The sequence below is a fragment of the Heterodontus francisci genome, chromosome 31 (assembly GCF_036365525.1).
Source record: "Heterodontus francisci isolate sHetFra1 chromosome 31, sHetFra1.hap1, whole genome shotgun sequence".
Classification (NCBI taxonomy): domain Eukaryota; kingdom Metazoa; phylum Chordata; class Chondrichthyes; order Heterodontiformes; family Heterodontidae; genus Heterodontus; species Heterodontus francisci.
The window spans coordinates 7,983,190-8,005,001 of record NC_090401.1 but is presented as its reverse complement, the minus strand read 5'-3'; the positions used below and the strand labels follow the sequence as shown (position 1 = coordinate 8,005,001).

The 21,812-nt window shown below is 45.9% G+C and overlaps 1 protein-coding gene across 2 annotated transcripts in view; it reads left to right on the top strand.

The window, feature by feature from the left end:
• LOC137347064 (nuclear GTPase SLIP-GC-like) overlaps positions 1 to 21,812 on the top strand; it is a 351,039-nt gene that overhangs the window by 24,259 nt on the left and 304,968 nt on the right. For both annotated transcript variants that reach the window (XM_068011077.1, XM_068011078.1), the window contains exon 4: positions 12,116 to 12,223. In XM_068011077.1, coding sequence (XP_067867178.1) covers positions 12,116 to 12,223 — 108 coding nt within the window. The remainder of the gene's footprint in view (positions 1 to 12,115; positions 12,224 to 21,812) is intronic.

Sequence of the window (21,812 nt, the reverse complement as noted above, 5' to 3'; positions counted from 1 at the left end):
TGAGGGCCTCAAGCTTTTGTTTTTGTATGCAAAGGGTCTTTTTTATTATTTGTTCGTGGGTTGTGGGAGTCGCTGGCAAGGCCAACTTTTATTGCCCATCCCTAATAGCCCTTGAGAAGCAAAGAAAGAATTACTTTCATTTATATAGCACCTTTTACGACTTCAGGGTGTTCCAAAGTGCTTTACAGCCAATGAAGTACTTTTGAACTGTAGTCACTATTGCAATGTAGGAAACAGCCAATTTGTGCACAGCAAGCTCCCACAAACAGCAATGTGATAATGACAAGATAGCTGTCTTTGTGATATTGATTGAGGGATAAATAATTGGAGAGGACACCAGGGATAACTCCCCTGCTCTTCTTCATAGTGCTGTGGGATCTTTTACATCCACCTGAGAGGGCAGATTGGGCCTTGGTTTAACATTTTATCGGAAATGCGGCACCTTCGGCAATGCAGCAGTCCCTCAATACAACATTGGAGTGTCAGCCTAGATTTTAACCACCTTCTCAATCTGGCCTGCCTCCTTCAGTGATTTATGGACATGTACCCCAGGTCTCTGTTCTTGCATTGACTTTATAATTGTGCCTTTTAGTTTATCTTGCCTCGTTCATCACACCAAAATTTATCACTTTGCACTTCTCTGTGTTAAATTCCATCTGCAACGTGTCTGCCCATTACACCAGCCTATCTATGTTCTCTTGAAGTCTATCATCATTCTCCTCACTGTTCACTACACTTACAATTTTTGCGTCATTTGTAAATTTTGAAATTGTGCCCTGTACACACAAGTCCAAGCCATTAATATGTATTGCTAAAAAGAATGGTCCGATTATTGACCCCCTAGGGAACCCCACTGCATACCTTCCTCCAGTCCAAAAAACAATCGTTCACCACTACTCTCTGTTTCCTGTCACCAGTGGTGTACCGCAGGAATCGGTGCTGGGACCCTTGCTGCTTGTAGTGTACATTAATGATTTAGACGTGAATATAGGAGGTATGATCAGTAAGTTAGCAGATGATAGGAAAATTGATGGTATTGTAAATAGTGAGGAGGAAAGCCTTAGATGACAGGACGATACAGATGGGCTGGTAAGATGGGCAGTGCAGTGGCAAATGGAATTTAATCCTGAGAAGTGTGAGGTGATGCAAATTGGGAGGACGAACGAGGCAAGGGAATATACAATGGATAGTAGGACCCTAGGAAGTACAGAAGGTCAGAGGGACCTTGGTGTACTTATCCATAGATCACTGAAGGCGGCAACACAGGTAGATAAGATGGTTAGGAAGGCATATGGGTTACTTGCCTTTATTAACCGAGACACAGAATATAAGAGCAGGGAAGTTATGATGGAGCTGTATAAAATGCTAGTTAGGCCACAGCTGGAGTACTGTGTACAGTTCTGGTCACCACACTAAAGGACGAATGTGATTGCACTGGAGAGGGTGCAGAGGAGATTCACCAGGATGTTGCCTGGGCTGGAGCATTTCAGCTATGAAGAGAGACTGAAAAGGCTAGGGTTGTTTTCCTTAGAGCAGAGAAGGCTGAGGGGGGACCTGATTGAGGTATACAAAATTATGAGGTGCACTGATAGGATAGATAGGAAGAAACTTTTCCCCTTAGCAGAGGGATCAATAACCAGGGGGCATAGATTTAAGGTAAGAGGCGGGAGGTTTAGAGGGGATTTGAGGAAAAATGTTTTCACTCAGAGGGTGGTTGGAATCTGGAACACACTGCCTGAAGGGGTGGTAGAGGCAGGAACCCTCACAACATTTAAGAAGTATTTAGATGTGCACTTGATACACCATAGCATACAAGGCTACAAGCTAAGTGCTGGAAAACGGGATGAAATTAGATAGGTGCTTAATTGCCAGCACAGACACGATGGGCCAAAGGGCCTGTTTCTGTGCTGTATAACTCTATGACTTAGCCAATTTCTTATCGATACTGCCACTGTCCATTTTATTCCATGATCTTCAACTTTTCTGAGCAAGCCTATTTTGTGACACTTCATCAAACACATTTGGAAGTCCTTATATACCACAATTTTCCCGCTCATGGGAAGGTAGAAAGAACAAAGAACAGTACAGCAGGAACAGGCCATTCGGCCCTCCAAGCTTGCGCCCATCTTGATGCCTGCCTAAACTAAAACCTACTGCACTTCCTATCTATCCCTCTATTCCCATCCTATTCATGTATTTGTCAAGATGCCTCTGAAACGTCTCTATCGTACCTGCTTCCACCACCTCCCCCGGCAGCAAGTTCCAGGCACTCACCACCCTCTGTGTAAAGAACTTGCCTCGCACATCCCCTCTAAACTTTGCCCCTCGCATCTTAAACCTATGTCCCCTAATAACTGACTCTTCCACCCTGGGAAAAAACCTCTGACTATCCACTCTGTCCACGCCACTCATAACTTTGTAAACCTCTATCATGTCGCCCCTCCACCTCCGTCGTTCCAGTGAAAACAATCCGAGTTTATCCAAACTCTTCTCATAGCTAATGCCCTCCAGACCAGGCAACATCCTGGTAAACCTCTTCTGTACCCTCTCCAAAGCCTCCACGTCCTTCTGGTAGTGTGGCGACCTGAATTGCACGCAATATTCTAAGTGTGGCCTAACTAATGTTCTGTACAGCTGCAGCATGACTTGCCAATTTTTATACTCTATGCCCCGACCGATGAAGGCAAGCATGCCGTATGCCTTCTTGACTACCTTATCCACCTGCGTTGCCACTTTCAGTGACTTGTGGACCTGTACGCCCAGATCTCTCTGCCTGTCAATACTCCTCAGGGTTCTGTCATTTACTGTATACTTCCCACCTGCATTAGATCTTCCAAAATGCATCACCTCACATTTGTCCGGATTAAACTCCATCTGCCATTTCTCCGCCCAAGTCTCCAACCAATCTATATCCTGCTGTATCCTCTGATAATCCTCATCACTATCCGCAACTCCACCAACCTTTGTGTCGTCTGAAACTTACCAATCAGACCAGCTACATTTTCCTCCAAGTCATTTATATATACTACAAACAGCAAAGGCCCCAGCACTGATCCCTGCGACACACCACTAGTCACAGCCCTCCATTCAGAAAAGCACCCTTCCACTGCTACCCTCTGTCTTCTATGACCAAGCCAGTTCTGTATCCATCTTGCTAGCTCACCTCTGATCCCGTGTGACTTCACCTATTGTACCAGTCTGCCATGAGGGACCTTGTCAAAGGCTTTACTGAAGTCCATATAGACAACATCCACTGCCCTTCCTTCATCAATCATCTTCGTCACTTCCTCAAAAACCTCAATCAAGTTAGTGAGACACGACCTCCCCTTCACAAAACCATGGTGCCTCTCGCTAATACGTTCATTTGTTTCCAAATGGGAGTAAATCCTGTCCCTTAGAATCCTCTCTAATAATTTCCCTACCACTGACGTAAGGCTCACTGGCCTATAATTTCCTGGATTATCCTTGCTACCCTTCTTAAACAGAGGAACAACATTGGCTATTCTTCAATCCTCTGGGACCTCACCTGTAGCCAATGAGGATACAAAGATTTCTGTCAAGGCCCCAGCAATTTCTTCCCTTGCCTCCCTCAGTATTCTGGGAAGATTCCCATCAGGCCCTGGTGACTTATCTACCTTAGTGCTTTGCAAGATGCCCAACACCTCCTCCTTTTTGATAACGACATGACCCAGACTATCTACACTCCCTTCCCTGGACTCAGCATCCACCAAGTCCTTCTCTTTGGTGAATACTGATGCAAAGTACTCATTTAGTACCTCACCCATTTCCTCTGGCTCCACGCATAGATTCCCTCCTTTGTCCTTGAGTGGGCCAACCCTTTCCCTGGTTACCCTCTTGCTCTTTATATATGGATAAAAAGCCTTGGGATTTTCCTTAATCCTGTTTGCCAATGACTTTTCATGACCCCTTTTAGCCCTCCTGATTCATTGCTTAAGTTCCTTCCTACTGTCTTTATATTCCTCAAGGGCTTCGTCTGTTGCCAGCCTTCTAGCCCTTACGAATGCTTCCTTTTTCTTTTTGACTAGGCTCATAATATCTTGCGTTATCCAAGATTCCCGAAACTTGCCAGAACTTACCTAAACCACCTTCTCTTTAAAGGTAGCCCATTGTTCAATTGCAGTTTTGTTTGCCAATCTTTGATTCCAATTTACCCAGGCCAGATCCATTCTCAACCGTCTGAAATTGGCCCTCCTCCAATTAAATGTTTTTATTCTAGATTGCTGCTTGTCCTTTTCCATAGATAAGGTAAGCCTTATGATACTATGATTACGATTCTCTAAATGTTCCCCGACTGACTGTTGCTCAACTGGACCCACTCATCTCCAAAACCAGATCCAGCCGTGCCTCCTTCCTCCTTGGGCCAGAAACGTACTGATCAAAAAAGTTGTCCTGAAAACACCAGAAACTCTTCTCCCTTTCTTTTCTTTACACTATTACTATCTCAGTCTATATTAGGATAATTAAAGTCTCTCATTATCAGTACTCTATAGTTCTTACACCTCTCTGTAATTTCCCTGCAAATTTGTTCCTCTATATCTTTCCCAGTAGTTGGTGGCCTCTAGAATACACCCAGTAGGGTAATGGCATCTCTGTTCTTTCTTGGCTCTAACCACATATTTTCTTTGACCTCTCTAGGTCGCTCTCACTCCAGCACTGCAGTATTCTCTCTACTTAATCAATACTGCCACCCCCCTCCTCCTTTCTTTCCTTCCCTATCTTTCTTGAACACCTTGTATCCAGGAATATTTAGTACCCAGTCCTGCCTTATTTTGAGCCAGATCTCCACAATATCATATATTCTCATGTGGCTATCTGCGCCTGCAGTTCACCAGCTTTACTGCGCTTCATGTATTTACATACATGCACAGTAAATTTAGATCCTATTGCATTCCCTCTTAATCTAACCTCACCTTATACCTTACTATTTCTTATTCTGGTGCTAACTGCCTTTTGCAATTCTTTGTGCACTTTGTTTCTCCTTTCTATTGCTACATCCTGGTTCCCATCCTCGACCAAAGTAGTTTTAACTCCCTCCAACAGTATTAGTGAACTGCCCCATGAGGACGTTGGTTCCGGCCCCATTGAGATGCAATCTGTCTGGCCTGTATCGGTCCCGCCTACCCCAGAATCAGTCCCAATGTCCCAGGAATCTAAAGCCCTTCCTCCTGTGTCATCTCTCATCTGTGTCATCTGTCAGCATTCATCTTCTCTATCCTTCTATTTCTGTACACTCTCGCATATGGCATCAGGAGTAATCTGGAGATTGCTACCTTTGAGGACTTGCTTGCTAGTTTCTTTCATAGCTCCCTGAAGGCCCTCTTCTCTTTTGCTACCTATGTCATTTGTATGTCACATGGCACAACTTCTGGCTGTTCACCCTCCCCCTTCAGAGTGCTGTGCAGCTGGTCAATCACATCCTGGACTCTGGCACCAGGGAAGCAATATACTATGCTGGAATCATGTCTGCGGTCGCAGAAATGCCTTATTCCCCTAATTATAGAATACCCTATCGCTATTGCTTTCCTGATCTTCTTGCCCCCCTGTATAGCTGAGACACACCTGTGATGCTGTGGACTTGGATCTGGCTGTACTCCTCAGAGGAAACATTACTTTCACCAGTATTTAGAATTGAATATTGGTTAGAGAGCAAGATTCACTCAGGGAACTCCTGCATGACCTGCCTGATCCTCCTTGACTGGCTGACGGTCACACATTCTTATGTTCTTATTCCCTCTCTGCCTGCACTTCCTTAAGCTACAGGGTGACCACTTCCTGAAATAGTTATCCATGAAACTCTCAGCCTCGCAGATGCACTGCAGTGATGCCAGCTTCTGCTCATGCTCCGAAACCTGGAGCGCAGGTCCTCTAGCTGATGACGTTTCCTGCACGTAGTTTTCCAGGACATGGGAAATGTCCTGGAGTTGCCACATAGCACAGGATGTGCATCCAATGGGACTGAGGTGCCCTACCATGCCTCTATTTATTGCACTACTATTTAAAACTTCCAGAAATAAACTTAAGACTTGTCCCTGATCTGGGAAAAAAGGCTCATCAGTTACTCACCATTAGCTCCTTCCTTTGTGTTTGATGTCTTTTATGTGCTTTTACTTCTCTCCCTGATTTTGGCTGGTGTTCCTTTACCCCTGGGTTCTCCAATTTTTGAACTAATTGACCAGATGGTAAAAATACCAAACACACAAAAAATGGTATCGAGATACTTAGATACGCACTTTAAAACCCTAATTTTCTGCTGCTTCTCCCTCTGTTGATTAGGATGTCACTCTGATGTCATTTTGTGATTTGATCCGCTCCTTTTTTTCTGGCCTCCGATCTCCTGCTGTGGTTTTTGAATCTCTGGTCTGCTCCTGCTCCTTTACCTGCTGCCTCCAATCTCTAGTCAGGCTACTGCTTGACTCATCTGTGGAACAGCCCTCCTAATTTAGGCACAAGTCCCAGATGTTAGTGAGGAGGACTTTGCAGTATTGATTGGGCAGGGTTTGCCTTTTTTTATCCATTGCCTAGGTTGATGCCATGTGGTCTGTCTGGTTTTATTCTTAGACTTTTTCATAGAGGTTTGATACAACTAAGTGGCTTGCTGGGCCATTTCAGAGGGCAAGTAAGAGTCAACCACATTGCTGTGGGTCTGGATTCGCATATAGGCCTAGGCGAAACCTGGTAAGGATAGCGGACCTCCTTCCCTGAAGGGCATTGGATGGGTTTTTACGACAATCCGGTAATTTCATGGCACCATTACTGAGACTAGCTTTTAATTCCAGATTTATTTAATTAACTGAATTTAAATTCCCCAGCTGCCTTGGTGAGATTTGAATTTTTTTTTTAGAGATACAGCACTGAAATAGGCCCTTCAGCCCACCGAGTCTGTGCCGACCATCAGCCACCCATTTATACTAATCCCATATCCCTACCACATCCCCACCCGTCCCTACATTTCCCTACCACCTACTTATACTAGGGGTAATTTATAATGGCCAATTAACCTATCAACCTGCAAGTCTTTGGCATGTGGGAGGAAACCAGAGCACCCAGAGGATACCCACACAGACACAGGGTGAACTTGCAAACTCCACACAGGCAGTACCCAGAATTGAACCCGGCTGCGGTGCTAACCACTGCGCCACTGTGGATTTGGATCATTAGTTCATGTCTCTGGATTACTAGTCCAGTAACATTAACACTATGCTACCGTTCGACCATTTTAGGTGCTGGCCCTGGACATCTATGTTGTTTCACTCACCAATTTGGCAGTCATACATTTCTGCCTCGTAATAAGTGCATTTGTCCCACCTGCCACATTGGAGACTGATGCGCCTGTTCAGTGCCTGAAAAATGGGTGTGATGCCATTGAACTGCCATTGAATTTCTAGGCCAATATATCTGGTTGGCTCATTGGGGGGAAGTCACATTAATGTAATCACCTAATCATGTTCAGGATGAATTAATGAATCTTATTGTACCAAGTTGGAATGGTATGGGAGAAGCAACACGACAAAATGGACCATCCGGTTTTGGTACACAATCTCCCCTGTTACTGTGCTGCTGTGGGATATTTAATCCCATGTAAGATAAATTTAATTTAGTAGTAAGGTCTTAACCTCAGCGTACCAAATCTTTATACAGTAAAACAGTCAGACACCCAGTTTTTTGGCCTTTAGGAAGAAGGCCCAGAAAAGGCAGTGAGAACTACCACCTGCACATTATCTGGCAGTATTTTATCGGGTTGTGCTTATTACTCTCTATATTATCAGTTGTGTACTTAAAAGGTTGGCAGAGCTCAACGTAGAAAATGTTACACCCTTGTTTAAAAACGGCGAGAAGGAAAATCTGGCAATGACAGACCAGTCAGCCTAATGTCGCTAGTGGGAAACTTTTAGAGACAATAATCTGGGACAAAATTAATTGGCACTTGGTAGAATATGAATTAATAAATGAAAATCAGCACAATTTGTTAAACACACATCATATCTGAGTAACGTGATTGAATTATTTGATAAAGTAACAGAGTAAGTTGATGACGGTAATGCAGTTGATGTGTATAAGAACTTTCAAAAGGCGTTTGACAAAGTATCACGTAATAGATTTATTAGCAATATTAAAAACCATTGGATTAAAGGGGCAGCATGGATACAAAACTGGCTAAGGGACAGAAGGCAGATGGCAGAAAGTAGTGGTGAACGGTTGATTATGGAGGAAGGTAGACGGGTTTTCCTGTCAGTTCTAAGACCACTGCTTTTTTTGATAAATATTAATAACCTGTATTTGGGTTTACAGGGCATAATTTCAAATTTTGTAAATGGCACAAAACCCAGAAATGTACATACGAACATACGAATTAGGAGCAGGACTAGGCCACTCGGCCCTTGGAGCCTGCTCTGCCATTCGATATGTTCATGGCTGAACTGATTACTCCACATTTCCACCTACCCCTGATAACCTTCCACCCCCTTGCTTATCAAGAATCTATCTACTTCTGCCATAAAAATATTCAAAGATTCTGCTTCCACCACCTTTTGAGAAAGAGAGTTCCAAAGACTCACGACCCTCTGAGAGAAAAGATTTCTCCTCATCTCTGTCTTAAATGGGCGACCCCTTATTTTTAAACAGTAACCCCTAGTTCTAGATTCTCCCACAAGGGGAAACATCCTTTCCACATCCACCCTGTCAAGACCCCTCAGGATCTTATATGTTTCAATCAAGTCACCTCTTACTCTTCTAAACTCCAGCAGATACAAGTCTAGCCTGTCAAATCTTTCCTTGTACGACCGTCCGCCCATTCCAGTTATTAGTCTAGTAAACCTTCTCTGTACTGCCACCAATGCATTTACATCCTTCCTTAAATAAGGAGACCAAAACTGTACACAGTACTCCAGGGGTATGTGGTGGAGTAGTGGTATTATCACTGGAGTAGTAACCCAGAGACCAAGGGTATTTCTCTGGGGACATGGGTTTGAATCCCACCACAGCAGACGGTGGAATTTGAATTTAATTAATAAATCTGGAATTTAAAAAAAGCTAGTCTAATGATGGCCATGAAACCATTGTTGATTGTTGTCTTTTAGGGAAGGAAATCTGCTGTCCTCACCTGGTCTGGCCTACATGTGACTCCAGACCCACAGCAATGTGGTTAACTCTTACATGCCCTCTGAAATGGCCGAGCAAGCCACTCAGTTGTACCAAACCGCTATGAAGTTAATAAAAAGGAATGAAAGCAGACGGACCACCCAGCATCGACCTAGGCACCGGAAACGACAATGGCAAACCCAGCCTTGTCGACCCTGCAAAGTCCACTTTACTAACATCTGGGGGCTTGTGCCAAAGTTGGGAGAGCTGTCCCACAGACTAGTCAAGCAACAGACTGACATAGTCATACTCACAGAATCATACCTTACAGACAATGTCCCAGACACTGCAATCACTATCCCTGGGTATGTCCTGTCCCACTGGCAGGACAGACCCAGCAGAGGTGGTGGTACAGTGGTATACAGTAGGGAGGGAGTTCCCTTGGAGTCCTCAACATCGACTCCGGACCCCATGAACTCTCATGGCATCAGGTCAAAAATGGGCAAGGAAACCTCCTCCTGATTACCACCTAACGCCCGCCCTCAGCTGATGACTCAGTACTCCTCCATGTTGAACTCCACTTGGAAGAAGCACTGAGGGTGGCAAGGGCACAAAATGTACTCTGGGTGGGGGACTTCAATGTCCATCACGAAGAGTGGCTCGGTAGCACCACTACTGACCGAGATGGCCGAGTTCTAAAGGACATAGCTACTAGACTGGGTCTGCGGCAGGTGGTGGGGAAACCAACACGAGGAATAAACATACTTGACCTCGTCCTCACCAATCTGCCTGCTGCAGATGCTTCTGTCCACGACTGTATTGGTAGGAGTGACGAAGTCCCGCCTTCACATTGAGGATACTGTCGATCGTGTTGTGTGGCACTATCACCGTGCTAAATGGGATAGATTTGGAACAGATCTAGCAATACAAAACATCCAGCCGTGAATGGTGGTGGACAATTAAACAACTAACTGGAGGAGGTGGCTCCACAAATATCCTCATCCTCAATGATGGGGGAGCCCAGCACATCAGTGCGAAAGATAAGGCTGAAGCATTTGCAACAATCTTCAACCAGAAATGCCGAGTTGATGATCCATCTCGGCCTCCTCCTGAAGTCCCCAGCTTCACAGATGCCAGACTTCAGCCAATTCGATTCACTCCGCGTGATATCAAGAAACGACTGAAGGCACTGGATACTGCAAAGGCTATGGGCCCTGACAATATTCCGGCAATAGTACTGAAGACCTGTGCTCCAGAACTTGCTGCGCCCCTAGCCAAGCTGTTCCAGTACAGCTACAACACTGGCATCTACCCTGCAATGTGGAAAATTGCCGAGGTATGTCCTGTTCACAAAAAGCAGGACAAATCAAACCCAGCCAATTACCGCCTCATCAGCCTACTCTCTATCATTAGTAAAGTGATGGAAGGTGTCATCCACAGTGCCATCAAGCAGCACTTGCTTAGCAATAACCTGCTCAGTGATGCTCAGTTTGTGTTCCACCAGGGCCACTCAGCTCCTGACCTCATTACAGCCTTGGTTCAAACATGGACAAAAGAGCTGAACTCAAGAGGTGAGGTGAGAGTGACTGCCCTTGACATCAAGGCAGCATTTGACCGAGTATGGCATCAAGGAGCCCTCGCAAAACTGAAGTCAATGGGAATCAGGGGGAAAACCCTCTGCTGGCTGGAGTCATACCTAGCGCAAAGGAACATGGTTCTGGTTGTTGGAGGTCAATCATCTGTCCTCCAGGACGTCACTGCAGGAGCTCGTCAGGGTAGTGTCCTAGGCCCAGCCATCTTCAGCTGCTTCATTATAAGGTCAGAAGTGGGGATGTTCGCTGATGATTGCACAATGTTCAGCACCATTCGTGACTCCTCAGATACTGAAGCAGTCCGTGTAGAAATGCAGCAAGACCTGGACAATATTCAGGCTTGGGCTGATAAGTGGCAAGTAACATTCGTGCCACACAAGTGCCAGGCAATGACCATCGCCAACAAGAGAGAATCTAACCATCTCCCCTTGACATTCAACAGCATTACCATCACTGAATCCCCCGCTATCAACATCCTAGGGGTTACCATTGACCAGAAACTGAACTGGAGTAGCCATATAAATACCGTGGCTACAACAGCAGGTCAGAGGCTAGGAATCCTGAGGCGAGTAACTCACCTCCTGACTCCCCAAAGCCTGTCCACCATCTACAAGGCACAAGTCAGGAGTGTGATGGAATACTCTCCACTTAACTGGGTGGGCGCAGCTCCAACAACACTCAAGAAGCTCGACACCATCCAGGACAAAGCAGCCCACTTGATTGGCACCCCATCTACAAACATTCACTCCCTCCACCACCGACGCACAGTGGCAGCAGTGTGTACCATCTACAAGATGCACAGCAGCAATGCACCAAGGCTCCTTAGACAGCACCTTCCAAACCCTCGACCTCTACCAACTAGAAGGACAAGGGCAGCAAATACATGGGAATACCACCACCTGCAAGTTCCCCTCCAAGTCACACACCATCCTGACTTGAAACTATATCGCCGTTCCTTCACTGTCGCTGGGTCAAAATCTTGGAACTCCCTTCCTAACAGCACTGTGGTTATACCTACCCCAAATGGACTGCAGCGGTTCAAGAAGGAAGCTCACCACCACCTTCTCAAGGGCAATTAGGGATGGGCAATAAATGCTGGCCTGGCCAGCGTCGCCCACATCCCATGAATGAATAAAAAAAAAGAAAAAAAAAGTATCCGTGTTAAAAAGTGTGATTATTTCAGAGCTCTGGGAACCACAAGACACAACATGGATACATACTCAAAGGGGAAAATTTGCAGGGCTATGGGGAAAGAACAGGGGAGTGAGACCAATTGGATAGCTCTTTCAAAGAGCCAGCACAGGCATGATGAGTTGAAAGGCCTTCTTCTGTCCTGTATCATTCTATGATTAATGGATGATGATATTGGATGATGAGGACAATAAATTATAAATTTGTAAATTTTTAAACCTTCATCTTCCAAGGTCCCAAGAGAAAGATGACGCCTGAACCATCACCAAGAAAGAGGCGCAGAGAAAGATGCATTGAAAGCCCTCATTTCACAGCAGAAAATTATGAATTGTGGAAAAACTGTGAGTGTAAAATTTTGGATATTTCAGCTAAGACATGTGGGAGAGGGGACTTGAATAGTCATCTTTTCATTGTTATGAAGTGGAGAGTTCTAGCTATTAATGAAACTGCCCAATCACAATGATTGGGCATAAGAACATAAGGAAGAGGAGCAGGTGTAGGCCATAGGGCCCCTTGAAACTGCTCTGTCATTCACGAAGACCATGGCTGATCTTCTACCACAAATCCACTTTCCCGCTTGATCCCCCTATAACGTGATTCCCTTAGAAAATTGTATCGATCTCAGTCTTGAATATACTCCACGATTGAATAGCCACAGCCCTCTGAGGTAGAAAATTCTAAAGATTCTGAGTGAATAAATTTCTCCTCATCTCAGTCTTAAATTGCTGACCCCTTATCATAAGACAATGTTGTATATTGATTGTCCAGCCAGTGGAAACTGTCTCTCAGCATCTACCCTGTTTATCTCTCTCAAAATTTTACATGTTTCAATAAGATCACCTCATTCTTTGAAGCTCCAGAGAAGATAGGAGAATATAGACACATTCTACTCAATCTCTCCTCATAGGACAATTCCCCCCATCGCAGGATCAATCTAGTGAACCACTGTTGCATTCCTCTGAGGCAATTATATCCTTCCTTAGGTAAGGAGACCAAAACTGTACACAATACACCATGTGCAGTCTCAGCAAAGCCCTGTACAAATGCAGCTAGACTTCCTTACTGTTGTTCTCAAACCCCCTTGTAATAAAGGTCAACATATCATTTGCTTTCCATTTACATACCAGAAATAGGGGGGAACCAAGGGTCTGCTAATGAGAGTGAGGAACTTAAAATAATTAGTATCATTTGAGGAAAGATAATAAAGAAACTAATGGAATTAAAAGCCAAAAATAAATCCCCTGGACTTGATGGCCTATATCCTAAAAGAAGGGTGACACAGATAATGGATGCACTGATTGTGATCTTCCAAATTTGCTTAGATTCTAGAGTGGTCCCAGAGGATTGGAAGTTAGCAAATGTAAAACTGTTATTCAAGAAAGGGGGGAGAGAGAAAACAGAGAATTACAGGTCAGTTAGGCTGACACCAGTCGTTCCAAAAATGCTGGAATCCATTATTAAGGAAGTAATAACAGAGCACTCAGAAAATCTTCATATCATTAGGCAGAATCAACATGGTTTTGTGAAAGGAAGTCATATCTGTTTTTCTATTCGTCCTACCAAAGTGAATAACCTCACACTTCCCCACACTATACTCCATTTGCCACCTTGCTGTCCACTCAAGTACCCTGTCTATATCCCTTTGCAGCCTCTTTGAGTCCTCCTCACAGCTTACATTCCCACCTATCTTTGTACCATCAGCAAACCTGGATACATTGCACTAAAGTATTTTCAGATTGGGACTGTAACATGACTTCTACGCATTCATGGGAGCTGTTTGGATACCAGCAAGTAACCTTCTCACCAAAGCTTTAACTAGTGCAGGTGGATGGGTATGTATCACAGGAACTAAAGTCCTTAAAAGGTCTTTCTCAGTGACGCAGTGGTTAGCACCGCAGCCTCACAGCTCCAGGGACCCGGGTTCGATTCTGGGTACTGCCTGTGCGGAGTTTGCAAGTTCTCCCTGTGACTGCGTGGGTTTTCGCCGGGTGCTCTGGTTTCCTGCCAAAGACCTGCAGGTTGATAGGTAAATTGGCCATTATAAATTGCCCCTAGTGTAGGTAGGGAATATGGGATTGCTGTAGGGTTAGTATAAATGGGTGGTTGTTGGTCGCCACAGACTCGGTGGGCCGAAGGGCCTGTTTCAGTGCTGTATCTCTAAATAAAATAAATTTTACTTACCTTTAAATTTATTGTCTCCAACATTGGTTTCCCAGAGCTCAAGGAAATTGAGCAGTCAAGTGGAGGTGAAATTGAGCCTCAGTTCAACAGGCTATTTAAACTTGTGATTGCCACATCTGAATCAAACCTTATACCATCAAGCCTGATGGTGTACATCCCAGAGTACTTAAGGAAGTGGCTCCAGAAATAGTGGATGCATTGGTGGTCATCTTCCAAGATTCTATAGATTCTGGAACAGTTCCTACAGATTGGAGGGTAGCTAATGTAACCCCACTATTTAAAAAGGGAGGTAGAGAGAAAGCAGGGAATTATAGACCAGTCAGCCTGACGTCAGTAGTAGGGAAAATTCTAGAGTCCATTATCAAAGATTTTATAGCAGAGCACCTAGAGAACAGTGGTAGAATCGGGCAGAGTTAGCATGGATTTATGAAAGGGAAATCATGCTTGACAAATCTACTAGAATTCTTCGAGGATGTAACTAGTAGAGTTGATGAGGGGGAGCCAGTGGATGTGGTTTATTTGGACTTTCAGAAGTCTTTCGGCAAAGTCCCACATAAGAGATTGATATGTAAAATTAAAGCACATGGGATTGGGGGTAGTGTATTGCAATGAATTGAAAATTGGTTGGTAGACAGGAAACAAAAAGTAGGGATAGTTGGGTCTTTTTCCGAATGGCAGGCAGTGACTAGTGGAGTACCGCAGGGATTGGTGCTAGGATCCCAGCTATTCACAATATATATTAATGATTCAGATGAGGGAACTAAATGTAATATCTCCAAATTTGCAGATGACACAAAACTGGGTGGGAGGGTGAGTTGTGAGGAGGATGCAGAGAGGCTTCAGGGTGATTTGGACAAGTTGAGTGAGTGGGCTAATGCATGGCAGATGCAGTATAATGTGGATAAATGTGAGGTTATTCACTTTGGTAGCAAAAACAGGAAGGCAGGTTATTATCTGAACGGCTATAAACTGAGAGAGGGGAATATGCAGCGAGACCTGGGTGTTCTTGTACCACAGTCGCTGAAGGTAAGCATGCAGGTGCAATAGGCGATAAAAAAGGCAAGTGGTATGTTGGCTTTCATAGCGAGAGGATTCGAGTACAGGAGCAGGGATGTCTTGCTGCAATTATACAGGGCCTTGGTGAGGCTGCACCTGGAATATTGTGTGCAGTTTTGGTCTCCTTATCTGAGCAAGGATGTTCTTGCTATCGAGGGAGTGCAGCGAAGGTTTACCAGACTGATTCCTGGGATGGGGGAACTGATGTATGAGGAGAGATTGAGTCGGTTAGGATTATATTCGCTGGAGTTCAGAAGAGTGAGGGGGAATCTCACAGAAACCTATAAATTTCTAACAGAACTTGACAGGTTAGATGCAGGAAGTATGTCCCCGATGGTGGGGGAGTCCAGAACCAGGGGCCATAGTCTAAGGATATGGGGTAAACCTTTCAGGACAGAGATGAGGAGAAATTTCTTCACCCAGAGAGCGGTGAACCTGTGGAATTCGCTACCACAGAAAGCAGTTGAGGCCAAAACTTTATATGTTTTCACAAAGGAGTTAGATATCGCTCTCGGGTTTAAAGGGATCGAAGGGTATGGGGGGAAAGCGGGACCAGGTTACTGAGTTGGATGATCAGCCATGATCATAATGAATGGCGGAGCAGGCTCGAAGGGCCGAATGGCCTACTCCTGCTCCTATTTTCTATGTTTCTATATTTATTATCTCTGTTCCCTCTGGCAAATGTTTGGCAGAGAATTCTTCTGTTGATACAGTTTTTTAAAACTTTGAAGACTTTCAAATTGACAATATCAGGAAGGGCGATGTGTTTGAAAGCACATCAGGACGAGGTCAATCACCATCCACAGCAGCAACAGTGTGCTTTGGTGGGATCAGCATTTGCACAGGAGAGAGGGGCACAGGTGAGGGGGACAGGAAGGAATTTCACAGGTAGGGCTGAGATTGCGGATGGCACTACCCATGCAACAGGGTTTACGTACAGAGGTTCAGCTTCCTTGACGTCTCAGAAGGACAGTGCTTCTGCAGGCTGAGATTGTCATGTCATGTGGTCACAGAGCTCTTCAGCCTCCTAGAGGAAGACCTGCTTCCTACTGGACCTGGTGGCCATGCATTACACGTGGCTGTGAAAGTCATACTGACTTCAACCTGCTGTTCTTCCCAATGGCGCCACTGGGAAGGCATTGAGGGTCTTGCAGTCTGCTGCACATAAATGCAGCAGGTAGGCGATGGATGGATTGTTTGTCAGGGCCAGGAGTTACGTAAACTTCCCTGTGATAACAATAGGCAGAACAAGTGGCCATTTGCATTCGCCTCTCTGGGTGGCTTCCCACAGGTACAGTTTAGTATTGATTACACACACATGGCAATCTGAGCACCACCACAGAAATCAGGAGTTTCTATGAACCACAGATTATTCCATCAGCGTGCAGCTGTTGTGCCACCACAAGAGGTTCATGCAGCTGTGCACCATGGGAGCTGTCATGATGCTTTAACACTGCAGCAGTCTGACATTCCAGACTTTTTCATTCCAGAAATCAGACTTAAGAGCTGGTTTGTTGGAGACCAGGGATACCCACTTCAAACTTAACTCATGTCACTGTGAGGAACTCACCAATGAGGCCACCGGGTGTGTCATAGATCAAGCCAATGGAATGTTGAAGATGCTCTTCAGGTGACTTAGTTCGGTCTGGAGGTGTCCTTCAGCACTTGCTGCTGAGTGTGTCCAGAATAATAGTAGCGTCCTGTACAACATTGTGCAGAGAGGAGGAGAGTGAAGAGTTTCATTTCTCATTCTTGGATGAGTAGAACATAGTGGAGGAGAATGATGAAGATGAGGTATCCATCGCCAGACCAGCTGCTTACATTACTGCCTGGGATGCCAGAGATGTCTTGATTCGCACAAAGGGTCAGCGAGTGACTCACACAGGAAGACATAGCAAATGAAATCCTGCTGTCCAGTTCCATCCCCTCCATGTGCATGGAACAGCCCTTCAACCACACATCCATCCATTGTACATCTGCCCAATGGGTACTGTCATGTACTGAGAGTCATCATTGCCACAAGCGAAGGGGCAAGGTGGCCCTCGGAATGCAGAAATGGGCTGGAGGTGGAAATCGTGCTAATCAATATATTTTAATGTGTTATAAGAAAAGGAAACTCAATAACAACATTCTGTCAAACACCCATGTCCATACCCTTGGTGAATTACACCTTCTTTGCCTTAAGCTTCCTACCACTTTTGCATGGTGCACCCGATGTGGTTTCAGCAGAAGTAGAGGCAGGCTGCTCATAGGGGAGGCAGTGGCGGAGTGGTAATGCCACTAGACTAGTAACCCAGAGCCCCAGGCTAATGCTCTGGGAACATGGGATCAAATCCCACCAATCTGAATCCATTTAATAAATCTGGAATGTAAAAAAAAGCTAGTCTAGTGGTGATCATGAAACCATTGACAATTGTTGTAAAAACCGATCTGTTCACTAATGTCCTTCAGGGAAGGAAATCTGCCATCCTTGCCTGGTCTGGCCTACATGTGACACCAGACCCACAACGATGTGGTTGACTCTTAAAATGCCCTCTGAAATGCCCTAGCAAGCCACTCAGTTGTATCAAACTGCTACAAAGTCGAAGAAAAGGACTGAAACCAGACAGACAACCTGGCATCGAGCTTGGCACTGGAAACGACCCTGCAGAGTCCTCCTTATAAACAGCTGGGGGCTTGTGCCAAAATTGGGAGAGCTGTCCCACGGATTAGTCAAGCAACAGCCTGACATAGTCATCTCACAGAATCATAACTTGCCAAATCCCAGACACTACCATCACCATCCCCGGCAGGACCAGAGGTGGTGGCACATAGTCCGGAGGAAGTTGCCCTGGAATTCCTCAACATTGCCTCTGGACCCCTGAAGTCTCAGGTCAAACATGGACAAGGAAACCTCCTGCTGATTACCATCTATTGCACCCCCCCCTTGGCTGATGAATCAGTGCTTCTCCATGTTGAACACCAATTGGATCAAGCACTGAGGGTGGCAAGGGCACAAAATGTACTCTGGATTGGGGAACATCAATGTCCATCACCAAAAGTGGCTCGGTAACACCACTACTGACCGAACTGGCCGAATCCGAAATGACGTAGCTGCTAGACTGGGTCTGCAGCAAGTGCTGAGGGAACCAACAAGAGGGAAAAACCTACTTTGCCTCTTCCTCACCAATCTACCTGTCTCAGATGCATTTGTCCATGGCAGTATTGGTAGGAGTGACCACCGAACAGTCCTTGTGGAGATGAAGTCCCGCCTTCACACTTGAGGATACCCTCCATCCTGTTGTGTGGCACTATCACTTTGCTAAATGGGATAGGTTTTGAACAAATCTAGCAATGCAAAACTGGGCATCCCTGAGGCACTGTGGGCCATGAGCAGCAGCAGAATTGTACTCAACCACAATCTGTAACCTCATGGCCTGGCATATTCCTCACTCTACCATTGCCATCAAGCCGGGGAACCAACCCTGGTTCAATGAAGAGTACAGGACAGCATGCCAGGAGCAGCATCAGACATCCCAAAAAATGAGGTGTCAGCCTGGTGAAGCGACAACACAGGACTACTTGTGTGCCAAACTGCGTAAGCAGCATGCGATAGACAGAGCTAAGCGATCTCATAACCAACGGATCAGATCTAAACTCTGAAGTCCTGTCACATCCAGTCGTGAATGGTGGTGGACAATTAAACAATGAAGAGGAGGAGGAGGCTCCACAAATATCTCCATCATGAACGATGGGGGATTGCAGTACATCTGTGCAAAAGACAAGGCTGAAGCATTTGCATCCATCTTCAGCCAGAAGTGCCAAGTGGATGATCCATCTCAGCCTCCTCCTGAGGCCCCAACATCACAGATGCCAGTCTTCAGCCAATCCTGTTCACTCTGCATGATATCAAGAAACGGCTGAAAGTTTTGGATACTGCAAAGGCTATGGGCTCTGACAACATTCTGGCAATAGTACTGAAGACTTGTGCTTCATAACTATCCGCACCCCTAGCCAAGCTGTTCCAGTACAACTACAACACTGGCATCTACCCGGCAATGTGTAAAATTGCCCAGGTATGTCCTGTGCACAAAAACAGGACAAATTCGAATCGGCCAATTACCACCCAATCAGTCTACTCCCAATCATCAGCAAACTGATGGAAGGAGTCGTCGACAGTTCTATCGAGCGGCACTTGCTCAGCAATAACCTACTCACTGATGCTCAGTTTGGGTTCCGCCAGGGCCACTCAGCTCCTGACCGCATTACAGCCTTGGTCCAAACATGGACAAAAGAACTGAACTCCAGAGGTAAGGTGAGGGTGACTGCCCTTGACATTAAGGCAGCTTTTGACCGAGTATGGCATCCAGGAGCCCTAGCAAAACTGGAGTCAATGGGAATCGGGGGGAAAACTCTCCGCTGGTTGCAATCATAGCTGGCACAAATGAAGATGTTTGTGGTATTGGAGGTCAATCATCTAGTCCCAGGATATTACTGCAGGAGTTCCTCAGGGTAGTGTCTTAGGCCCAACCATCTTTAGCTGCTTCATAAATGACCTTCCTTCAATCATAAGGTCAGAAGTGGGGATATTCGCTGATGATTGCACAATGTTCAGCACCATTCGCGACTCCTCAGATACTGAAGCAGTCAGTGTCTGCATGCAGGAGGACCTGGACAATAGCCAGGCTTGGGCTGATAAGTGGCAAGTAACATTTTTGCCACACAAGTACCAGGCAATGACCATCTCCAACACGAGACAATCTAACCATCTCCCCTTGAAATTCAATGACATTACCATCCTGGGTGTCGCCATTGTCCAGGAACTGAACTGGAGCAGCCACATAAATACTGTAGCTACAAGAGCAGGTCAGAGGCTGGGAATCCTGTGGCAAGTAACTCACCTTCTGTCTCCCCAAGGCCTGTCCACCATCTATAAGGCACAAGTCAGGAGTGTGATGGAATACTCTCCACTTGCCTGGATGGGTGCAGCTCCAACAACACTCAAGAAGCTCAACACCATCCAGGACAAAGCAGCCCGCTTGATTGACAACCCAGTCACCACCTTCAACATTCACTCCCTCCACAGTGGCAGCGGTTTGTACCATCTACAAGATGCACTGCAGCAACTCACCAAGGCTCCTTCGACAGCACCTTCTAAACCTGCAACCTTTATCACCCAGAAGGGCAAGGGCAGCAGATGGAACACCACCATCTGCAAGTTCCCCTCCAAGCCACACACCATCCTGACTTGCAACTATATTGCCGTTCCTTCACTGTCGCTGGGTCAAAATCCTGGAACTCCCGTCCTAATAGCACTGTGGGCATACCTAAACCCCAAGGACTGCAGCGGTTCAAGAAGGCAGCTCACCACCACCTTCTCAAGGGCAATTAGGGATTGACAATAAATGCTGGCCTGGCCAGCGATGCCCACATCCCATGAATGATTTAAAAAAAAGACTTCTGCACTGGTTGCTGAGATGCTAACAAGCCTACAGCCTCTGGGTTGCAGAGCACCTGAGAATCTCACTAAAGACTGCTCCACCTGCACTTGTGCAGGGGCAGAGTCAGTCACTGGGAAGCATGATGGGTACTGACTAAGGGGCGCAGCGGATTTAAATACCTGGGTTGGCCTGTTTCCGCGTCCCCCCCCAATCATGTGGAGGGGCGGGCTGTCCGATGCCGACAATGGCATCAGCTGCCAGTGTGCAGGTGCTGGCACCCTTTTTAAAGGGCAGTCAGCACTGCCGGTATATTTAAATTTTTAAAGAGATATACCCCCCCAAAATGTATGGAATAAAATTCTATCGCTTCTTTCCCACCCCCAATGACAATTCAATTCAGTATCTCTCCTTTTCCTCCAAAACACTTACCTTTGGAATATGACCTTCCCCCACCCACCAAACTGTACAAATTTCGCAGTTTACCCCTTCCCACCATCTCCTAAACTGTCTGCTAGAACAAAGAACAGTACAGCACAGGAACAGGCCATTCAGCCCTCCAAGCCTGCGCCGATCTTGATGCCTGCCTAAACTAACACCTTCTGCACTTCCGGGGCCCATATCCCTCTATTCCCATCCTATTCATGTATTTGTCAAGATGTCTCTTAAACATCGCTATCGTATCTGCTTCCACCATCTCCCCTGGCAGCAAGTTCCAGGCACTCACCACCCTCTGTGTAAAAAACTTGCCTCGCACATCCCCTCTAAACTTTGCCCCTCGCACCTTAAACCTATGTCCCCTAGTAACTGACTCTTCCACCCTGGGAAAAAACCTCTGACTATCCACTCTGTCCATGCCACTCATAACTTTGTAAACCTCTATCATGTCGCCCCTCCACCTCCGTCGTTCCAGTGAAAACAATCCGAGTTTTTCCAACCTCTCCTCATAGCTAATGCCCTCCAGACCAGGCAACATCCTGGTAAACCTCTTCTGCACCCTCTCCAAAGCCTCCACGTCCTTCTGGTAGTGTGGCAACGAGAATTGCACGCAATATTCTAAGTGTGGCCTAACTAAGGTTTTGTACAGCTGCAGCATGACTTGCCAATTTTTATACTCTATGCCCCGACCGATGAAGGCAAGCATGCCGTTTGCCTTCTTGACTTCCTTATCCACCTGCGCTGCCACTTTCAGTGACCTGTGGACCTGTACGCCCAGATCTCTCTTCCTGTCAATACTCCTAAGGGTTCTGCCATTTACTGTATACCTCCCACCTGC